The 23,780-nt window shown below is 39.1% G+C and overlaps 1 protein-coding gene across 1 annotated transcript in view; it reads right to left on the minus strand.

Moving 5' to 3' along the window:
• The window catches only part of CDK19 (cyclin dependent kinase 19), a 234,114-nt gene that overhangs the window by 179,626 nt on the left and 30,708 nt on the right, over positions 1–23,780 (minus strand). The window contains 2 exon segments of the mRNA XM_077812943.1: positions 3,893–3,968; positions 18,045–18,106. Coding sequence (XP_077669069.1) covers positions 3,893–3,968; positions 18,045–18,106 — 138 coding nt within the window.

Below are 23,780 nucleotides of genomic sequence, written 5' to 3' on the forward strand. Positions count from 1 at the left end.
AAAAAAAATATAACTGGGTTCAAGAAAGTATTAGATAATTTAATGGAAAATAGGTCCATCAATGGTTATTAGCCAAGATGGTCAGGAATGCAATCCCATGTTCTGGGTTTCTCGAAACCTCTGACTGCTAGAAGCTAGGAGTGGATGGCAGGGGATGGATCACTTGAAATTGCCGTGTTCTGTTCATTTCCTCTGAAGCATCTGGCACTAGCTGCTGTGAGAGACAGGATACTGGACTAGAGGACCATTGGTCTGGCCAAGTATGGCTGTTCTTATGATCGCCAACAGAATCTAAATTACAATGTGAATACAACAAGCTTGAATGAACTATGGAGTCCTGCTTCAGCTGATGTTGTCCAAAAGTTGAAAGATGGGATACAATCACCACCACTAACTCTAGGAATCATTACCTATTTGACACAATCAGTGATATGAGTCCTTTCCTTTCTATGGACAGGGAACATAAACAGAGGTAAAGGAAGAAAGGCAAGGCACAAAAACGATTTGCCAAGTCCTAACAAGGGACTGATAAACTGATCCATAATCTCTCTGGAGAAAGATAGTGGTCTTTGCATTTCTCCTAGACAGAAAAAGGCAGCCTCTAGATCACAAAGCTAATCTGATAACCTCCCATCTTGTGCAATGTCTTCTGTATATAATGGTTCTGAACCTGTGGACAGCTGAATCACCTCTTAATACAGTGATAAATTCCTGGAACCTCAAGTTTAGCTCAGGTATAATATGGTCAAACAGAAAAAAGATGGGTTGTCAGCTATCCTGAACACTCAGCCAATCAGGTTGTTTGCACCACATGTGCCTTTCCTATATGCAACCTCATTGAATGGAGCCACATATGAAGATGAGCCCCAAATATTTGGAGACTAGCATCCATCCTGATCATTCCTCTGAAATTTGTATTATGGATGCCAAAAGAACTATCCACACAGTAGTCTTAATATGGCCTCATACATCTGAATCCTTTAGACTCACCTATTTAATGTTGAGCTTTTCAAGAGAAATGTGTAGTCTTCCCACTTGCAATACAAATATCAGAAAGGAAGTTACTGAGCTCTTATACTATAACCTGGGTTTAAATTTGAGGACTAATTTCCTTTTCTTACATAGACACTCACTCCCTCTGAATTCACTCTCTCCATTGCCACCTATAGAGACGTCTCTACCAGTCCAATCTCTCTTCTGTAGGACTTCATAGGTTTGTATAAGCAAACCCTGTACTGCAGGTTTTGAAGTACATTTTTGGCTGAATTTGTGAGGCCATACATTCAATTTGATGGAATCTTTGTCTGTCACACAGTAGCTTTTGAACATTTTGTCCAATCAATTCCAAAATTTCAGGGAATATTCACATCAGTAGTCTATCGATTTGGAGGATAATAATATTGAAAAAGGGAAAACAAGACACACTCTCAGCCACAGTCACCTGTTGATGGCAACCCATTAATACCTTCCCTCAGAACAATATCCCCTTCACCCTCCCAATAGAATTTAACATGTTCACACCCTGATCTCTGAATGATCAAAAGAGAAATAATTGCTCTCCCTGCTTGGAGCTGTGGGGTGGATGCACAGCCCCCTTGGGCAGTCAGAGGAAGAGGACAGAGAAGGAGACTACTTTCATTCCTTCCTCATATCTTGCCTCCTGGAAGCCTGCTCCAGTTGGGCAAGGGAAGGCATCAGCCACCCACACCACCATTCAATAAGGAAGGAAGAGAAGGTTAGGTATCCTTTGGAGGGATGTGGGAAGAGAGACACAGACCCCTAGTATGATGGGGCAAATGGCGGACAGGTAAGACAATCCCTAGTATGGTGGGGAGAATGGGCAACCCTAATGGGTGGGGGATGGGTTAGGAAGGGGGAAGAGAGCCTCTGGTTTGGTGGGGAGAATGGGCCACCCTGCTGTAGTGGGAGGAGGGAATCAGGGGGCACACAAGAAACCTGTAAGGGGAGACTGGGGAGTTACAGAGAGTCCCTGAAACAGAGAGGCTTGGGAGAGTGTCACATAAGGAGCTTGTGGGGTGGAATGCATGAATACAAGGAGCCCCTGGTGTGTGCACTGAGCTTGACCCACAGAAGTTATGAAGTGTGCCCCACAGTCCCCCCTTTAGTCTATCTTATTTGATAAAAGGAAGAGTACTTTTTTCTGTTTCAGCTACCTCATCCATCATCTTCCCTAAGGTTACTCAGTGTTTGCCAACCTTGAATTTTACTGAGGCCAGCAGTAGTTTGCCATGCCATCTCAGCCACAGGAGTTTTACTATGGAATTTGTGAGAAATGTTCTGGAGATGAATAAGTCATCTGCTGAGGCAGCCAAAATAAAAAAAGCAAAAGCCACACTTATTTACTGTAGAATTAAAATCCTTATGTAATAGTTGTGTCATTTTTCTAGGTTGTCTTGAGCTCTTGAACCAAGTTAGACCATTTCAAAAAAAGAAAAAGCAAGACTATGATGCTGACATATCTCCATGTCAGCATACAGAAGTTATTAAATAGACACTAGTATGGCCATATGGCCTCATAGAGAAGGAAAAGTTACACATGTGAGAACTGAACCCTCCCCCACAAAATATTAACACAATATAAAACTAACAGAGTAGAAATGCAGAGATGATAAAAGTCTCACTGTTGTCAGAAGATTGACTGTATGCTAATTAAACACATTCTAGCACTGATATTAGAAAACAACTGTTATTCCCGCAAAGGCAGAAATTCCAGCGGGCAGGTCATAGGGGTAGATTATTTTAATTGTAATTGGACAGCACTGCAACTACCTATAATCTCCACAGTGAACTACCTTAATTTACTAGTGACAGGCACTTTAAAGAACAGTACTTTTAGCTGCTAAACCTCCTTAGACTACACAAAATTACCATGTATATTATGCTAAACAGAAGTTAGTGGCCTCTTCAATTCCTGACCACCATGAGCTTCTATTGTCACATGATACTGTGTTGTGTTTGAACAGCTTATTTTTGTGTTAGTATGCTAGAGTATAAAAAGCCAGAGGCATACATCTTATATTTGTAAGCACTGACCATGATGTCAGCATTCAAATATATTAGATCAAGCAAGTGCATCTCTTTTACAGTGATGCAGCAGGCATTGCATTACAAAATTTTATTCCCCTAACAAGTACTTTAACCCTAATGCACAGTTATTTTCAGTCTCAAAAAACATCTAATGGCCAAACTCTACCTTCAGATACAGACACGCAATTCCTATTATTATTAGGACTCCTACTGACATCACTAGGAGATGCATACACATATCTAAGAGCAGAATTTGTGTTCAAAATTATGTAATTCTTGTACCAATGCTTCTATTTTTCAGAGATCTGCAGCAGATACAATGAAAGAAAGCATTAATGCAAAATGGAAAAGTAGTCTTAAGACAACTTTCTATACATAGGAGACCGCAGAGTGTAACAAGACTACAGTGCATTTTCAGACATAAAACAAAAGTAGGTTACCATTATGCTGACATACAACACATTAGTGACCTTTTTATAGTTGCAACTAGAGTCTCTTTTGGAACCTTAAATATTTTTTTTTATTTAATTGAACTAGTTTTTAAAACAATACTTTTGTTTTTTAACCCTGGCAAATAAAGTAAGACAGAGAAAATCATACTGAAAAAAATGTATATTATGTCCTTTCCACAGATCTGACATTTACAAGTTGTTGTTTTTTTAATATATTTACAAAACATTAATTTTAGTGGAAGCCTATATTGGAATAAACCTTCAAATTTACATACGTAAAGTGAAAAATTTATACTTTAAGCCTTTGATTGTGTTGCTTACAGAGTAAGACATATATTATCCATTGCATAACAAGTATAAGAAGATATTTTCTTTTGTTTATGTCCACTTACTGCAATCTCTCTACAGGCCGACATCGATATCCCTGTACCTTCAATTTGCTTCAGTGCATACTCCTTTTCATCTTTTCTGTGCACAAAAAACAAAGAAGAGGAATATTTTATAGATTACATTTATATTCACTTAAACTGATAAACGCAAGTACATTACACTGATTTGTCTTCTTAAACTAGATCAAGATACTAAAACACTAACTTCTTATAACATGAATTACAGCAGAATGAAGATCAAAAGGAATCAAACCATCTTTAACCACTGTCACAATCATCAAAACTAAAAAACTGAAAATTGTAATAAGAAAAAGTTGTCAATCTGTACATATCTACATCTCTTGAAACCATAAAACATTTGCAAGGATCTCTATAAAGAAACTCCATGGACACTTTTCCCAGACCTCAACAGACTATCAAACAAAAATATATACACACAAACACATGGTATTGGCAAGATTCTCTTAGGAAGATCTAGCAACCATCAAATGGCTCAAATCCAAATAAAATTGGAATAGTCTACTTCTAACCTTAAAACTTTTTATGTTTTGAACATTTAATATATCACCAAAAATATATCAAATTCACAATGAGGGTTCTTAAAAGACAGTTTTCCTTATTATACTGCAACAGATCCAGCAAAGCCTTTGCTGGGTCCTCATCACTGACAGTTTCAAACTTCATGTGCTCTGTATGGTTCAGTGCACCCTGCAGTGCAAAGTCCTAGAATCTGAGATGTTCCCACTAAATAGGCTATCATGCATTTAAACAACCACCATACAGTATACTTAATCAAAGGGTTGGCTAAGAAGAAATAGGGAAAACCCAGAAGGTTACCATCTCACCAAGTCTCACTCATGCTCCAACTTAACCTCCATATTGTCTGTAGTTAAGGTTACAATTAGCTTCCATAATACTGCTTGTTTTTGCAATCCTATACCTTTGGATACAAAATTTGTTTGGCTTGAAAGTTGTCAGATTTATTCTTAAGAAAAAGGAGAATCTGAAAACTTGCACTGATTGGAAATTGAGTTTTGTCTAACTTGGTTTCACCCTAACTCAAAAGTGGATTATTATTACTCCTCCTCCAAACTAACCCTCTTGTTACATCTACAAACTTGTGTGCTAGTGAGGTTTGAAAATACATTGTAACAAAGCCAAAGTTCTTGATTTTTGTGGTGGGCAATTCAGGGGCAATCCTGCTCTATTTATTTCAACAAGAGAGTTTGGTTTTGGTTGGTTGGTTTTTTTTACCATTGCCTTCAGCAGAAGTAAGGTTAAGCATCTTAATATGCATATGCCCTCTATTAGCAGCTTAGAAATAACAGAAGATCCTTCTATAAATTAAAGCTAACACTTTCCTTTAGTTTAAGCAGTAAAGGCCCAGTCCAATAGTTTTTGCAACAATTGGACTGGGGTTCTAATTGAGTTTATTATGGAAACATAGCAGCTTCTTCATATGAGGCCTGTAATTATGGTTCCATTCTAAGGGAGATAAAAAAAATCAGCCTTATAACTGCAAAAAACCTTCATTCTTTCTGAAGTTTAAAGTTGACTTACCAAGAACTAGAATATATTTTGACATATAAATATTTTGAGATTACCAACTTCAGATGGGGGGTGGGAGGGCAGCAAAGTGTATGTTTATGTCCCCTAAATCGAATGAAAGACTACAAAGTTTGAAAACATGGGTAACTTTTGACTTGGGACTTGTGTAAGAGGCAGTTTTCAAAGGCAGGAATTAAAAATGTTTAAGAAATTACCATTATTGAAAACAAGACCGGATTTTCTGTCAGTAAAGCTGACTGCAACAGTCAACTACGCTTAACCCCTAATCATGCTAGATGTTCCCCGAAGAACAAAAGAATGGCCATACTGGGTCAGACCAATGGTCCATCTAGCCCAGTATCCTGTGTTCTGACAGTGGTCAATGCCAGGTGCCCCAGATGGAATGAACAGAACAGGTAATCATCAAGTGATCCATCCCCTGTCGCCCATTCCCAGCTTCTGGCAAACAGAGGCTAGGGACACCATCCCTGCCTATCCTGGTTAATAGCCATTAATGAACCTATCCTCTGTGAACTTACCTAGTTCTTTTTTGAACCCTGTTATAGTCTTTGATTTCACAACATCCTCTGGCAAGGAGTTCCATGGGTTGACTGTGCGTTGTGGAAAAAATACTTCCTTATTTACTTTCTCCACACCAGTCATGATTTTATAGACCTCTATCATATCCCCCCTTAGTCGTCTCTTTTCCAAGCTGAAAAGTCCTAGTCTTATTAACCTCTCCTCATATGGCAGCCGTTCCATAGCCCTAATAATTTCTGTTGCCAGCTACTGAGACTATTTCAGAACTGGACAAGGCTACTTTTAAGAAGAGTGAAAAGAAATTCCAGAATCTACTGAAGTAACTGACTCCATCTGTGTGTCCCCCACCCACCCACCCACCCACCCAAACAAACAACAAACAAACAGAAAACAGTCCCTTACCCAAGGGGGAATGTACACAGGTCCATTTTTCAGATGAGGTAGCTAAGGAACTGAATTTAAGTAGATTGTCAGAAGTTACATTGACAGAGCAAGAAGGGATTCCTTACTTTAGCGGTGGTAGATTTGTACTTTATTGCATACAAATTGCTTTGGAAAAAGAATAGGACTTGTGGCACCTTAGAGACTAACAAATTTATTTGAGCACAAGATGCATCCGATGAAGTGAGCTGTAGCTCACGAAAGCTTATGCTCAAATAAATTTGTTAGTCTCTAAGGTGCCACAAGTCCTCCCATTCTTTTTGCAAATACAGACTAACACGGCTGCTACTCCGAAACCTGTCAAATTGCTTTGGATATCAGTACTTAGTCAAGCCAAATGTAAAACAAGGTTAATAATAAATGCTTACCCATCTTTCTGAGCTACCTTGATAACTACAGATGAACTCTATGTGAAATGCAAAGCATTAACGCCTTTTTCAGATAGGGTAACTGAAGCCCAGACACATGAAGCTTGAGAGGCACTGTCTGTATCAAAGACCAGAGCTTTAGCCTTGATCAGTGATCAGAAACTTACATTTGCCATGATTTTTAAGCAACTTTTACCAGCATTTAAGAGTGAAGGTAGGCTGTATTACTTAACTACCTTGTTAGGTGTACCTTGTTAGGCAAGAGACAAAGGTCTGTCCACAGGATTCATTATTAGCTTGTCCTGAAATGCTCACTTTTCTGTTTTAATAATCTGGTAGCCCATCCAGCTATTGAAAATGTTAGGACTGTCAAGAGATTTAAAAAAATAATCGCAATTAATCGCGTGATTAAAAAAATTAATTGTGATTAATCGCGCTGTTAAACAATAATATAATAATATTTATATAAATATTTTTGATCTTTTCCACATTTTCAAATATATTAATTTCAATTACAACACAGAATACCAAGTGTACAGTGATCACTTTATATTTATTTTTATTATAAATACTTGCCCTGTAAAAAATTTTCAATTCACTAAATACAAGTACTGTAGTGCAATCTCTTTATTATGAAAGTTGAACTTACAAATGTAGAGTTATGTACAAAAAAAACTGCATTCAAAAATAAAACAATTTAAAACTTTAGAGCCTACAAGTCCACTCAGTCTTACTTTTTGTTCAGCCAATCGCTCAGACAAACAAGTTTGTTTACATTTGCTGGAGATAATGCTGACGGCTTCTTGTTTACGTCACCTGAAAGTGAGAACAGGTGTTTGCATGGCACTGTTGTAGCCGGCATCACAAGATATTTACATGCCAGATGTGATAAAGATTCATATGTCCCTTCATGCTTCAACCACCATTCCAGTGGACATGCATCCATGCTGATGACGGGTTCTGCTCAATAACAATCCAAAGCAATGCAGACCAATGCAAGTTTATTTTCATTATCTGAGTCAGATCCCACCAGCAGAAGGTTGATTTTCTTTTCTGGGGGTTCGGATTCTGTAGTTTCTGCATCAGAGTGTTGCTCTTTTAAGACTTCTGAAAGCTTGATCCACACCCCGTCCCGATCAGCTTTTGGAAGGCACTTCAGATTCTTAAACTTTGGGTAGAGTGCTGTAGCTATCTTGAGAAATCTCACATTGGTACCTTCTTTGCGTTCTGTCAAATCTGCTGTGAGTGGTCTTAAAACGAAAACATGCTGGGTCATCATCCGAGACTGCTATAACATGAAATACATGGCAGAATGCAGGAATAACAGAGCAGGAGACATACAATTCTCCCCCAAGGAGTTCAGTCACAAATTTAATTAACGCATTATTTTCTTAACAAGCATCATCAGCATGGAAGCATATCCTCCAGAATGGGGGCCAAAGCATGAAGGGGCATACAAATGTTTAGCATATCTGGCATGTAAATACCTTACAGTGCCGGCTATAAAAGGGCCATTTGAACGCTGTTCTCACTTTCAGGTGACATTGTAAATGAGAAGTGGGCAAGCATTATCGCCCATAATTGTAAACAATTTGTTTGTCTTAGTGATTGGCTGAACAAGAAGTAAGACTGAGTGGACTTGTAGGCTCTAAAGTTTTATATTGTTTTGTTTTTGAGTAAAGTTATGTAACACAAAAACCCTACATTTGTAAGTTGCACTTCCATGATAAAGAGATTGCACTACAGTACTTGTATGAGGTGAACTGAAAAATACTATTTCTTTTATAATTTTTACAGTGCAAATATTTGTAATAAAAATAATATAAAGTGAGCACTGTACACTTTGTATTATTTGTTGTAAATGAAATCAATATATTTGAAAATGTAGAAAAACATCCAAAATATTTAATAAATTTCAATTTGTGTTCTATTGTTTAACAGTGTGATTAAAACTGCAATTATATCACGATTAATTTTTTTAATCACAATTAATTTTTCTGAGTTAATTGCGTGAGTAAACTGTGATTAAATCGACAGCCCTAAAAATTTTAAAAACTATCTTCATAGATTCCTAGAAATGTAGGACTGGAAGGAACCTCAACAGATCATCTAATCCAGTCCCCTGCATTGAGGCACGACTAAGTATTATCTCTAGACCATCCCTGATAGGTGTTTGTCTAACCTGTTCTTAAAAACCTCCAAGGTAATTTGTTCCAGTGTTTAACTACCCTGACTAAAGTTAGGAAGTTCTTCCTAATGTCTAACCCAGGGGTTCCCAAAATTCATTGTACCCCAACCCTCTTCTGACAACAAAAATTACTACACTATTCCCGGATGGGGGACCGAAACCTGAGCCCACCCAAACACTGCTGCCCTGGGTCGGGGGACCAAAGCCGGAGCCGTACTGCCCCGGGTGGGGGGGACAAAGTCGAATCCCCAGGGCTTCAGCCCGAGGCAGAGGGCTTGTAACCCAAGTGCCGCCATCCTGGGGGCTTCAGCTTCAGCCCCGGGCCCCACAAGTTTAACACCATCCCTGGCCACCCCATTAAAATGGGGTCCCAACCCACAGTTTGAGAACCTCTAATCTAACCTAAATCTCTCTCAGTGGTTAAGGAGAACAATTTATTACCCTCCTCTTTATAACAACCTTTTATGTGCTTGAAGACTGTTACCATGCCTCCTCCCCATCGACGTACACAATAGAAAAAAAGTTCTTAAAATTTAAATTCCAAAACTCAAAAACTTGTTTACAAAACCCAGTAACTAAGAAGAAAGGAAATAGCTAATTAAGGACATAATAAACCTTACTCTGCCCATATAGCAGACATTCTTATCAAATATTAAGAAATGTATACTGTGACACTGCACTCCATATGTTTATGGAAATATGTTAACAAGTGGAAATACGATGTAACTGGAATATGCTTTATGCAAAAGGTCTCTTGTGAGGTATCATTACAAAGTGTATAATCTGAGTGTGTTCATCCTATTTGTATGAATGTATCATTCTTGTATTTGAAATCAGAAATATGAAATATAATTCTGAGGTCCTATTGTAGTTATGCAAAGTGTGGGCCATTAATGGTGGCTTAGAATCTTGATGGCTCCCATTAACTAGGACAATTGGACAAAGGGAGCTGCAGTCATGAGAAATCCCCTAATTACCACCTGAGCTGAAACTAACAAGAACAGTACCGGGGGAAAGGATTGGGCCCAGACTAGGAAGGACTCTAGTCTGTGAAAGAAGCTTATTGGAACATCTCTGAGGGTGAGATTTTACCTGTATTCAGTTTCTTAAATGTATTAGGCATAGACTTGTGTGATTTGTTTTGTTTTGCTTGGTGACTTACTTTGTTCTGTCTGTTATTACTTGGAACCACCTAAATCCTACTTTTTATTCTTAATAAAATCACTTTTGTTTATTATTGAACCCAGAGTAAGTGATTAATACCTGGGCGAGCAAACAGCCATGCACATCTCTCTATCAGTGTTATAGAGGGCGGACAATTTATGAGTTTACCCTATATAAGCTTTATACAGGGTAAAACGGATTTATTTGGGGTTTGGATCCCATTGGGAGCTGGGTGTCTGGGTGCTGGAGACAGGAGTACCTGCTGAGTGGTTTTCAGTTAAAGCCTGCAGCTTTGGGGACATGGTTCAGACCCTGAGTCTGTGTTGCAGCAGGCTTGCATGTCTGGCTCAACAAGACAGGGTTCTGGAGTCCTAAGCTGACAGGGAAAACGAGCTCAGAGGTAGTTTCAGCACATCAGGTGACAGTCCCAAGGGGATCTGTGACCGAACCCTCTCATATACATCACTGCAATCTTAACTCACACAAAATACTATTTTCAGTCATTTCAAAATATAAACAACTTTTCTTAAGAAAAATTACATATGTACACATTAATGCTAAATTCTTCAGCCTGAAATGCAAATCCATATTCAAAGTTTTATCACAGATTAGTTTTACACTTCTCCTATTTTATACACATTATCAAGAAACAGCTGTTTTGAGTACTTCACCAAAAAACTACTGTCAACTGATAAATATATTTTAGCTCCTACTACACCTCTACCCCGACATAACACTGTCCTCGGGAGCCAAAAAAATCTTACCGCGTTATATCTAACTTGCTTTGATCCACCAGAGTGCAGCCCCGCTGCCCCGGAGCACCGCTTTACTGCGTTATATCTGAATTCTTGTTATAGCAGGTCGCATTATATAGGGGTAAAGGTGTATTTCCCATGTACCAGTATCCTTTCAGATAAAAGCCATTTAAAAACCCCAACATTGCATGAGTCAGTTAAGGCTGTTGCACTGTGATGAAATACATAGTTCTGAATACTTGATAAGAAATCTTATATTGCCCATGCAAACATTCTTATGTCCTTAGGTAGCCATTTCCACGCTTTTAAATGTTGAGGTTCGATAAAAGAAAAGAGTATGTAAACTCACTGCCTGATCTTTAGTGACCTAAACTTTTAAGCAACTTTTAAAAAAAAAAAATTTGAACATGTGATGCTACAGTATACACACAAGAAAGTTCTAGTGAACTATGTAATAAGCTTAAGAGACAAGTATATTGGTATCCCTGTAGGAATAGCACAGTATAAATATCCACAATAGTGTTGTGAGATCTATATAAGAGGAAGAATACAAGTACAGTTTTCATTGAAAGAGAGGTGCAAGAATTGTCTTTATAAATGCACTCCACAGATCTGAAGAGTCATGCAAGAGGCCCTTATTCTGTAGTTCTGCAGTTTTGGGGCAATCCAAAAGACGGTAACTTATTCATATACAGACCTTTGACCATTAACAACAAATCAGATAAGAAAAGGAGTACTTGTGGCACCTTAGAGACTAACCAATTTATTTGAGCATGAGCTTTCGTGAGCTACAGCTCACTTCATCAGATGCATACCGTGGAAACTGCAGCAGACTTTATATATACACAGAGATTCTCTGTGTATATATAAAGTCTGCTGCAGTTTCCACGGTATGCATCTGATGAAGTGAGCTGTAGCTCACGAAAGCTCATGCTCAAATAAATTGGTTAGTCTCTAAGGTGCCACAAGTACTCCTTTTCTTTTTGCGAATAAAGACTAACACGGCTGTTACTCTGAAATCAGATAAGAGTTGTTTTTATTAACAGACAAGTTTCTCCCTTAGCTGGTTACAGCACAAGTAATACTATCCAATGATCTTCCAAAAACAAAGCATTGTTTTAAAGTGTCTGCTGTTGCAGCTACTAGATATTTACATTTATGAAGTTTTAAAATTATCATATTCAAGACTATGGGTATTATTAAGGGACTATTCTGGTTCCAGAAGTGTTATCAACCTTGTTATTTTATGAAAAATAAAAGCATTATAACAAGCTGAACTATATGAGACTTGTATCCTGGCTTGAAAGTTTCCTGGCTCCAGACTTTGCAAACTATCATGGGGAACATCCAGATGCAAAAGCTTTCAATCCTAGCACGTGATAGATAGGAGGCTCTTTCTATTGTAAAATGCCACACCACATGTAGTGTATGAGGTGATCTCTCAGCTTGAACAGTTTCTCTCCATCACTAGGCAAAACCTAGTTCTGTAAGTCTTCAAGGTTAATATTTCTTAATTTGTACAGTGGAAGGAAAAACTGGTTTATTTCCAAATAAAGTACTCCTTGCAGAAAAACAAAACGCAACTTTATGTTTGCTTCCTGTTGCCATTTTCACTTTGCATTTTCCTCACGAAAGTCCAAAAATAAGTCTATTTTCAAAATGTTCATCTCAGAAGAACTTAAGGCTTAAAATCCTTAACACATTTCAGAGGATTTTAGTACTAAGCCTCACAATACTCGAAGAATTAGAAAGCATATTACAGATAAGTTGACAGAGACCTAGAAGAGACCTGCCCAAGACCATGGTGTCTGTAACAGAACTCAGGAAGACTTGACAATTAGTCCATTGTTGTAATCTCTGATACTACTTTATCTATACTATTCAGAATATGTTTCAGATATATCATAATGGTCTCAGTTTGAATTCAAGTATGCTTAATTTGGATATCATTAAATACAGTTTGGCCTGTATAACAAGATCACGATTAAATATCTACATCAAGGGACTGCTCTGGAGGATTGTTCTCCCAGTGCAAGTTCTAACAGTCACTGTTCACTAGCTAGAACATGGCTCTCAAACTTATTTGATCAAACACCCTTTCTTTGTGTCTGTAATAGTTTATGCCCCCTCCCCAGCCACACAAGTAATATAATCGCCCAGCTCTGAAGGCAGAGCAGAGATCAGCGGCTGCTGGCCAGGCTCCCAGCTCTGAAGGCAGCACCACCTGAAGGCAGTAGCAGAGAAGTATGGGTGACAATGCCATACCATGCCACACTTATTTCTCTGCTGCTGCTGGCAGTGGTGCTGCCTTCAGAGCTGGGCGCCTGGCCAGCAGATAACGCTCTCTGTCTGCCCAGTTCTGAAGGCAGAGCGACTTCTTCCCCACCACCACCACCAGAATACATTCCACAGTGACCCCCAGGTTGAGAACATCTGAGCTAGAGAATACGGAAGTGACTGCATGGCATAACTAAAGGTTATGCTGTGCATCTATCACCACTCTATCTGTGTGTACAATAAAAAAAAATTGTAAGCCCATCATTATAATTTAAAAGATCTCCAACTCACTTCTAAACAAAAACCACAAAGCTGAAATAATGGTTTTGTACGTTAGACCAGGATGGATGGGACGCTAGAGTCCAGGGTCCTTCAATGAGAATACTATATTACCAGTACCGTGACTTTTACATCTACCAATTGTTTGCCTCGACATCACAAGCTACTCTCAACTACAGATGCAAAGCATAAGCAGAAATGTGATCACCAAGATATTTAGAACATAAATTATAAACCCCTTTTTATTTTTTTTTAATAGATCAAAACCGAGACTCTGCACTGCATCCAGAAATGAACTGGAAACCCAGCGCAATCTTTGGAGCACAAGTATAATATGCTTCGTGAGTGAAACACTGCTAAACAAGTAGCCACATTGGACACTAGCTAAAGTTTCAAAGTAGCTCTCAAGTATATCCCAAGGAAGAGCACATAGTCATAGCCCCATATGGAAATAATAAGCACAAATAATGGTGGGGAGATGTGCGTCTGATTGGGAAGCAGGATGCAATCTTTCCAATGAAAGATAAAAGTTCTCGTTTTCAGCTACTGTTTGGACAGACAAAAGCAGCCCTTGATCCAACAAGACTCCTAGATTTCAAACTTGAGTATCAAAAGGCAAAAAAAGGCATATATTCAGTCTCTCTGTATTTTCCCAAAACTGAATTAAGTCTTACCCAAGAAGTGCATCAGCTAGTTAGCTCTTATCCACGCTTACACTTTCACGATTACCCAGGGGTACAGGGTGAATCACTACTGCCAACTTACAGCAAGAAGTTGTCTGTGCCCACTCGCCCAAGGCTATCAGCAGCTGGCAATACAAACATCTCATTCTGGGCTCCACAGGCTAGCAATGTTCACACCTCAGCCCTCAGGCTCCCTAAGTGAATCTACGGGGCAGAGCAGACAACCTGTGGCTAAATCTATGGAGATAATTAGCCGCCCAAGTTCTGCTTTAGGCCCAGGTCCCTCCTACCAATCTGTACACCCCTCTTCATTACACTCAAGTGCCCAGTCCCTCAACTTCTGGACACCTACAATGCACAAGGATTCACTGCCTCTGTGGAAGCAGTGCCCTCAGTTCACTAGCTTCACCTCCGTTCAGCACTCTCCATAGCACACAGCATTTAGTCATATATGTAGCAAAACCAAACAGAAGTTTATTTGATAAGGCTTAAGATAAAGATTCAATCAAAAGCAAGTATAAGGATTGGAAACATATGGTGACAGATAAAAGAAAAAAAATAAAACACCATCCAGAGCCTATACTTATTAACAAGGTTCCTTTCCTAACTAATAAGCTATCTCTCACCCAACTGTCAATCTGTATAGTGCTTTTCCAGTAGACAGCTGGAATGCAGTTTTCATGAGACACTCACACTGTCAGAGTGTCACCACTGTAATGGATACTACCGTATGCCCTTTTTTCTCCTTTTATACAGTTCCAGACCTTTTTTTCTCTCTTCAATACCAAGATGTTTCATTAACTTTAGTTTGCCCCAATGGTCCACCTAGTCAAGGTCTTTTTTTCTGGGGCTCTGTTGTGCTTTGTAAAGGCCCAAGCCTGCACCTCGTCTAACTTATAAACACTTAGCAAGGCTGGGTCCAACAATGTCAATTGTTCTCATTCTTGATTGAGTTGGCTCTGAGAAAAGCTTGCGTCAACTGAAATTTCACTTCTAGCAGCTTTGGAACATAAAATATTTTCCATACATACATCCCACAACAACCATGACAACCAGCGGGTTCTTAGCTTTTGGCAGAGACCACATGCAGCCCCCTTAAATGAAATATCATGAAGACAGTGATCACAGGGGAAACACCTGTCTAGGCAAGTCCCTGGATATAGACTCATAACTATGTACCCACCAGTGGTCTATTGCCAACATTAGGTCACACAACCCCCCAGTATTGCAGACATTGTAAAATAAGGTTTTCCCCAACTGTCTCTACAACTACTGATGGTTGTTATCTCCCAGTGACAAATATTTTCACAGTCACAGTGCCAACTGAATGATACCCAATTTCCTATTCTTGTCTCCAAATGGAATGCCTGAAGAAGGCAAGTCTTTCCTTTGTTCACTTATCTCAGAAATTCCTTATTTGTTATGTTGGGAATTGTAAGTAAAGAAGGCAGAAGTTCAGCTACTTAGGTAGTGGCTTTGATAAAGTTGCACTGTACCTTCTTACCACAATCCAATCCATAGTACTGACATACCTAACCCTAGTTCTTCAAACTTCAAAATTGTTTCCAGATAAAAATTTAAGCAGGAAGACAAGCAGGCAATGCATGCCTAAGCAATCATAACACTTCAAGAGATGTTAAATGCATGAGTCCATAGATTAAAAATACTATTCATATGCAAAGTATAAAATATCAGGTGCAGAAGAAAATTTGAAACATCTCAAAATGAAGCTAAGTGCAACAAATTCAGAAAAGTAGAGAAAAAGGAAAGCAAATGGAGAAAAGAACATTTTTATAAATGTAAGGAAAGAATTCAGAAGAAAAATGACAAGATACTTGAAAAAAAACTATGACCACAAGACCTCATTACTACTAGTAGGAGTGAAAGTTGTTTTATTTGGGGGTGGGGGGTAGTTAAACAACATTTTCGTACTGGATGTGATGGAATGGAGTGGTGAAAAGTTTACAATTTCGTTAAATGACTAAAGAGAATCAATTCTAACCATCTATTAACATATGAAAATGTAAACAACAAATATAGAGAATTACCTAAGGTAGCGAGGTGTAACCTGAATGAGATAAAACAGGAAGAAAATGTAATCTATCAAAGCCAACGCTTTGAAAATCTGATCTCAGACTGTTAAATAACCACTTCAGTGAAGTGGCAGAAGACTCCAACCTCACTTGAGACATTTTAAACAAGACTGGACAAAACATTTAGGAGCAAATTTTGATGTCAAAACACAGGCAGACTAGCTGGCTTGTATGTTAACTCGTTATTTGAAGGCTGGGGAAGGGAAGAATTCTCCCCATGTGAAGAGTGGCAGAACAGCATCAACAGAATTACCTAACAGTTCCTAGTGTGGGGTCAGTGTTTCAGAAGTAAGTGTACGAAGAAGAAAGGCTGATGGATCCATGAAGTCACATGTTCTGACCTGGCTCCCAATCTTCCCCTGTAGGGTGATGTAGAAAGAGCCCTGCTGTGAAGAGCCCTAGGCTCCATAGCATACAGGGAGTACCCATGCATTGCCTCACAGCATTCTGCCCTTGAACTCCCCCACACTGGCACCATTCCAGTTCCACTACGAGCATGAGCTGGCACACCTGTGGAGGTGATGGTGGGATTTGTCACTAATGGAATATACTACCTATGCAGAACATACTTAAGATTTTATTAAACTATTTGCTTCAACACATGCCTTTGAAGTATATTAGCCTTTAAAAATCTAAAAATTAGAAAAAGAAAAGTGGAAGACATGCCAGAAACTTATTTTCCATGGTTTAAGAAAATACTGAAGCAAATCTGACACAACCAGAACACCACTCAGATGACAAGAGTGGTATCCATTTTAGGAGAGATCTTATTCACTTTATACATTGATGATCTGGAAAAAAGTGTGCAACATTTACTTTCAATATAAAATTGAAGACAAAACAAAGGCAGAGGACAATAGAATTTATAAAAATTTGGAGATCATAGTGGCTTGCAAATTAGAGAAATTAAACACTATGTTTTGCTTTCTGGGACCTTCAGAACATTAAGATGGATCTCTCATCAGGAGATCCTAATGACCAATTTTTAAACAAAGCTCTGCTTTAAAGGACTGCAGCCTAGAATTATTCTTCCCAAGGGTGCAAACACCCATTTAATCACTTACCACTCAGAGCTATATCTACTGAGACAAAGATCATTTTTCTTTTAATATAGAAAGTGAATAATCTGTGCCTTTCATGTACAATAATTACAGCTTTGGATCAGCTACTTCCATCTTTCCTTGACAATGACAGCCAAGACCCAAATGAGGTGATGGCAGCCTCACCAGAAAAGAAAGTCACACAAGAGGACTCAAGCTCTGGCCAGAAATGTACTAAGGTATTTCAGTCTGTAAGAAGCCTTGAAAATAGAGCCAGGGGTATGGAACATGACTGAAATGCAGATGGAAAGGAAATGTCAAAGCCCTCGAGATATCAAGAAGTCCACATTCAACATCGGTGAGAAAGATGATAGGTCACATCCGAAGTATTCAGCCCAATCCTGGAACAAGTGGCAGTCAACAGGAGTTCAGGCAAGCAGGAAATATCTCACAGTAAGCACAACGGACATCCTTGAAGAAGTATTATACTTAGCTCTTTGTTTCTATACTTTTAATCTTGAAAATAAGTTCTAACTGCTTCAGTTTTCAGGGAAGGAGCATTTGCAGTGCTTCATCATCCCACCTGGAACTTAATTTATGCAAATTATGCAAAATTATTATGCAAAAGTCTGGATTAGCAGAATGTCAATGTCCGATTTACATTTTTCAACATCACTGCACTTTTTGTTATATGGTTCCTTCTTTCTAATAGGTCACCACACAATGCCAGGCACCCCAGCAAACATACAATGACACCAGAAGGCAGCACTCCTCTTTACCTTCTGCTGAATATTCTGCTACCTCCAAGGCAGGAAGTCCATACACGAAGCCCTTCTGGAATCTACGAACACAGCAGAAGTAAAAGGCAGAGAAGTTTATGTAGATTTAAAGGTTACACTTCTCAAAACACAACAATGCCAAATTCCTAAATGCTATGCTTAGTTTATTATTACTTTGTTTTGGGCATTTATTTATGTAAATATAGTACATTGACAAGTCTGTAAACAAAGCAATTACTAGGATTCAGCATCCAAAATGTAATCTGACTCTACATTTTGTTTTTAAAAAAATTAGAAAAGGGAAAAGTTCTCAATTCTAATTATTGTATTAGAAGTAGTATTTCTACATACGCTGCAAACAGACAATAATTTTTAAAAATTGTATATTTATTTAATCAGAGGAGCCAATCTAAACCACATGACAAATGACCGGATAGATCAAATTTTTTTTTAAAAGTAGTCTAGTTTAATAAATGTTACACTAAAATAATAAGATACAGGAAACTTACAGGACAGCAAACTAGAAAGAAATTAGAAACAAACTTTTATTACAAGATACTATTAGAAATATAACTATAGCCTGATTTTGCCCTCCATTTGGTAAATATATTCAGCTGTGTTTTTAGAATAGACACTACGAACATAGCTGCCTTTCTCTTTATTTGTCTCTCTGTCCACCAGGGTCTATGAACTCAGAAGGATGTTTACAGCTTAAGGAATAAATCAGATTCACTACCCACTGCTGCAAAATTCATGCTTTAAAGTGCCATATTTATATGTTCTTCTACTTTGCATTTCTAGAGAACCTGCCATAAGACCTGAAAGTGTATTGCAAAAGCTAAGCATGTCTCAGAGCACCCATGATAGACAGGTATTTATCCACTTTTTACATATGGAGAAACAAAAGAGGTTAAGTGATTTAGCCAAGACAACAGTGAATCCGTGTGTTCATGGTGAATATTCTGGATCTAATAAAGCCTACCCATGAGCCAGACCATAACCTGATCCAGGATGGAGACAAGCACTTTCTGAGAGAAGGTCTTTCACTGGTATTTATGCAAAAAGAACCTTACAGGCAATGCAGAAGACATTCATGAACCTGGCCTTTTCTATTCCAGAACTATTAGTAGTAGGTTAACCTAGTTCTCTTCCTTCTCTCCAGTAACTTCTAATCTAGGAGAATCAGAGATAAATCCTAATTGATTGTAAAGGCCTCAGACTACTATACAATCAGCAATCCCAGCAAGTTTTTAGGGTTTCTACTTGCTAATTAGAAAGAGTTTATTAGCTGCAGTTTTTCTAACCCTATTGTAGGACACAACAGAAAATCTCTTCTTTGGCGATTCACTCTCCTTTCCACCCAGAGACTGCCTCTGCTACTACCAACCCTCTTGATGAAGGTTCATAGCGATATCACCAAGCTAAAGAACTGTCACCACTGCTAAAATTAAGCTGACTCCACAGTACCACTAGTGACTAGGAACTATAATATGTGCAGGTGAGTTTCTTCTAAGGCTATGGATACTAAGTTTGACAGTCTGCTTATAATGTAAAAGCAAATGTCCCCATGTTAAATAATTCCGAAGTGCTAAAAATTCAGCTACTTTAATTCCAGGTTCAGATAAGTTCTTTCAGCCTTTACTAGAACTGTACAGAGACTTGTTTCTTCACAATCTTACATGACTGACTGGTAAAAAAAATAAAACAGTTACTACCCTGTTCTGTAACTGTTGTCTTTCAAAATGTGTTAAGCATGCCCATTCCATTTCAGGTATGTGCATGCCAAGTGCAGAGTCAGATTTTTTTCCCCCTTAGCAGTACCTATCAGGGTGGAGCATGTACCTTTACTTCCTCATGCTGCTGCTGCATGATGGTATAAAGTGGGCTGCCACCTCAGACTCCCTCTCAGTTCCTTCTTACCGAACAGACTCTGACAGATAGGAAGGTGGGTCATGGAACGGACATGTATAATACATCTCAAAAAACAGTACCAGAACAGGGTTAGTAAGCATTTTTTCATTCAACTGATTGCACATATCCATTCCACTTCAGGTGACTCACAAGCAGTTTAAACCAGAGGTCCGTTTCACAGTCTACCTGAACAAGGACTGAAGAACTACTCATCCAAACTTGGCATCATCTCCAGAATGCTGAGATATAGTGTAATGTGTAGTAAAAGTATGTACTGATGACTATTAATTGCAGCTCTACAAATGTCGGCTATAGCTACTTGAGCCAAAAAAAGTTGCTTGAGATCTCGTGGAGCGTGCTACCACCCTGCTTGGAGAGGGTACATTGGCAACGTCATAGCACAGGCATATGCAGGACAAAATCCAGGATGCGGTCCTCTGCTTTAAGACTGAAAGACCTTTCATCCTGCCCATAACTGAGACAAACAGCTGGGGTGACTATTTAAAAGACTATCTAGTCCTGTCCAAGTAAAAAGTCATCGCCCGAAGGTATGGAGCCTCTCCTCATCCTGATGAGACTGGGACTTAGGAAAGAAAGTCATTAAGTATATGGCTTGATTGGGCTAGAATTCCAATACTACTATAGTCAGGAATTTCAGATGTGGAGGTACACATACCTTGTCTATATTTTAAAAAATGCGTAAGGAGGGTCAGCTACCAACTCTCATACTCCACCACCCTTCTTCTGGAGGCCATACCTACCAAAAATACTTCTTTCAGAGAAAGTTGCAGTAAAGAGCCTGCAGCCATCAGTTCAAAGGACAGAACCATCAAAACTTGTTGCACCAGATCTAAGTGCCAAGGAGGAATGGAATCCATCACATGAAGAGAACCCCTGTCCAAATGCTTTAAGAATCTGACTGATATAACATTCAAAAATACTAAGCAGCCTGCGAATGATGGCTGGAGACAGCTGTCAGGTGAACTCTGACAGAACTAAATCAATAGGTCTTGTTGTTTCAGGTGGAACAAACAGTTCAAAATATATTGGAGAGGCCAGGAGTGGTGAAAATCATCATTCTGTTTTGACCATAAAGGAGAATCATTTCTATTTCAACGGGTAAATGTATCTAATAGTTGTTTTCCTGCTATTCAGCAGAATGTTCTGCACATTCTCTGAACACTTCACTCTTGAGCTGCTAACCACAGAGCGTCCAGGCCATCAGATGGAGAGCAACTGGGTTGGGATACAGCAAGTACCCATGGTCCTGGGAGCCTAGCTTGCGTTCTGGAGGTAGTGTCAAAAGAGCCCTAGTAGACAGGCTCAGCAGCCTGAAGAACCAATGCTGGTAAGGCCAAGCTGATAGTATAAAGATTATGCAAGCACGACCTAAATTGAGCCTGAACACACCCATGGGAAGGGGTCGAATGGGAGGATAAGCATACATCAGTTCATCTTTTGTAGAAAGTACAAAAGCATCAATCAGAAATCCCGGATTCTGAGCTGCTCTGGAACAAGAAACTTGGCACTTTTTCATGCGGCAAATAGCAAACAGGTCACCAGCAGGAGAGTGAATTTGTGTGGGGGGGTGGAGGGTGAGAAAACCTGGATTTGTGCTGGAAATGGCTTTTAGATAAGCTATTACCAGCAGGACAGTGGGGTGGGAGGAGGTATTGTTTCATATTCTCTGTGTATATATAGAGTCTGCTGCAGTTTCCACGGTATGCATCTGATGAAGTGAGCTGTAGCTCACGAAAGCTCATGCTCAAATAAATTCGTTAGTCTCTAAGGTGCCACAAGTACTCCTTTTCTTTCTGCGAATACAGACTAACACGGCTGTTACTCTGAAACAGGTCTAAGTGAGTAACCCCCCGCCCCCAGGTTTGAAAAATGAATCTCATGTTATCTGAACTAAGAAGCCATTCATAATCTCTGTTGAATTATCTGCTCAGGCGATCCTCCAAGCTACTATGAACACAGGGAAGGTGGGAGGCTTTGAGATTTATTGCATTGGCAATACCAAACTCCCAAAGATGTATTGTCTCTTGATACAGACGGTCTGATACAGTCCCTCCCTACATATTCATTTAGAATATTGCCACAGTGTCCATGAGAACATGTAGCCTCTCCACCATGATGGGAGAAAAGCCCAACAGGCCAAATGAACAGCCCGCACGTCCACACATTTATGTGGACAGCCAAATCTTCATGAGACCACAAACTGAGTTGGTAGGTTTGTAGGTGAGCTCCCCAACCTACAGAAGAAACATCCATAACTAGAGCCAGTATGGGTAAGAGAGAGCCAAAGTGAACTCTCTCCCATACTCTCATTGGCCGGATGCATCCACTAGTCCAAGGAGACAAACCTGATAGCTTTCTTTGACAGGTTAACAAGCCTTGTGCATAGGAAGGAAGCGGTAGATGTGGTATATCTCCACTTTAATAAGGCTTTTGATATGGTCTTACATGACCATCTCATAAATAAACTAGGGAAATACAACCTAGATGGAGCTACTATAAGGTGGGCGGGTAACTGGTTGGAAAACCATTCCCAGAGAATAGTTATCAGTGGTTCACAGTCAAGCTGGAGGGGCATATCAAGTGGGGTCCTGCAGGGATCAGTTCTGAGTCCAGATCTGTTCAATATCTTCATCAATGATATAGACAATGGCATAAAGAGTACACTTATAAAGTTTGTGGACGATACCAAGCTGGGAGGGCTTGCAAGTGCTTTGGAGGATAGGATTAAAATTCAAACTGATCTGGAAGAACTGGAGAAACATTCTGAAGTAAACTGAATGAAATTCAATACAGAAACATGTAAAGTATTCCACTTACGAAGGAACAATCAGCTGCATACATGCAAAATGGGAAATGACTGCCTAGGAAGGAATACTGCAAAAAGGGATCTGGGAGTCATACTGGGTCACAAGTTAAATATGAGTCAACAGTGTAACACTGTTGCAAAAAAAGCAAACATAATTCTAGGCTGCATTAGCAGGAGTCCTTGTAAGCAAGACACAAGAAGTAATTCTACCACTCTATTCCGCACTGATTAGGTCTCAATGGGAGTATTGTGTCCACTTCTGGACACCACATTTCAGGAAAGATGTGGACAAACTGGAGAAACTCCAGAGAAGAGAAACAAAAATGATTAAAGGTCTATAAAAACATGACCTATGAGGGAAGATTGAAAAAATTGGGTTTGTTTAGTCTGGAGAAGAGAAGACTGAGAGGTGACATGATAACAGTTTTCAAGTTCAGAAAAGGCTGTTACAAGGAGGAAGGGGGAAAATTGTTCTCCTTAACCCTGAAGGATAGGACAAGAAGCAATGGGTTTAAAATGCAGCAAGGGTGGTTTAGGTTGGACATTAGGAAAAACTTCCTAACTGTGAGGGTGGTTAAACACTGCAATAAATTGCCTATGGAGGTTGTGGAATCTCCATCATTGGAGATTTTTAAGAGCAGGTTAGACAAACACCTGTCAGGGATGGTCTAGATCAGTGGTTCTCAACCAGGGGGTACACCGAGGTCTTCCAAGGGGTACATCACCTCATCTAGATATTTGCCAAGTTTTACAACAGGCTATATAAAAGACACTAGCAAAGTCAGTACAAACTAAAAATTTCATATGACTTGTTTATACTGCTCTATACAGTGAAATGTAAGTACAATATTTATATTCCAACTGATTTATTTTATAATTATATGGTAAAAATGAGAAAGTACACAATTTTTCAGCAATAGTGTGCTGTAACACTTTTGTATTTTTGTGTCTGATTTTGTAAGCAAGTAGTTTTTAAATAACTTGAAACTTGGTGGTAC

Source organism: Eretmochelys imbricata, chromosome 3, assembly GCF_965152235.1.
Source record: "Eretmochelys imbricata isolate rEreImb1 chromosome 3, rEreImb1.hap1, whole genome shotgun sequence".
NCBI lineage: Eukaryota > Metazoa > Chordata > Testudines > Cheloniidae > Eretmochelys > Eretmochelys imbricata.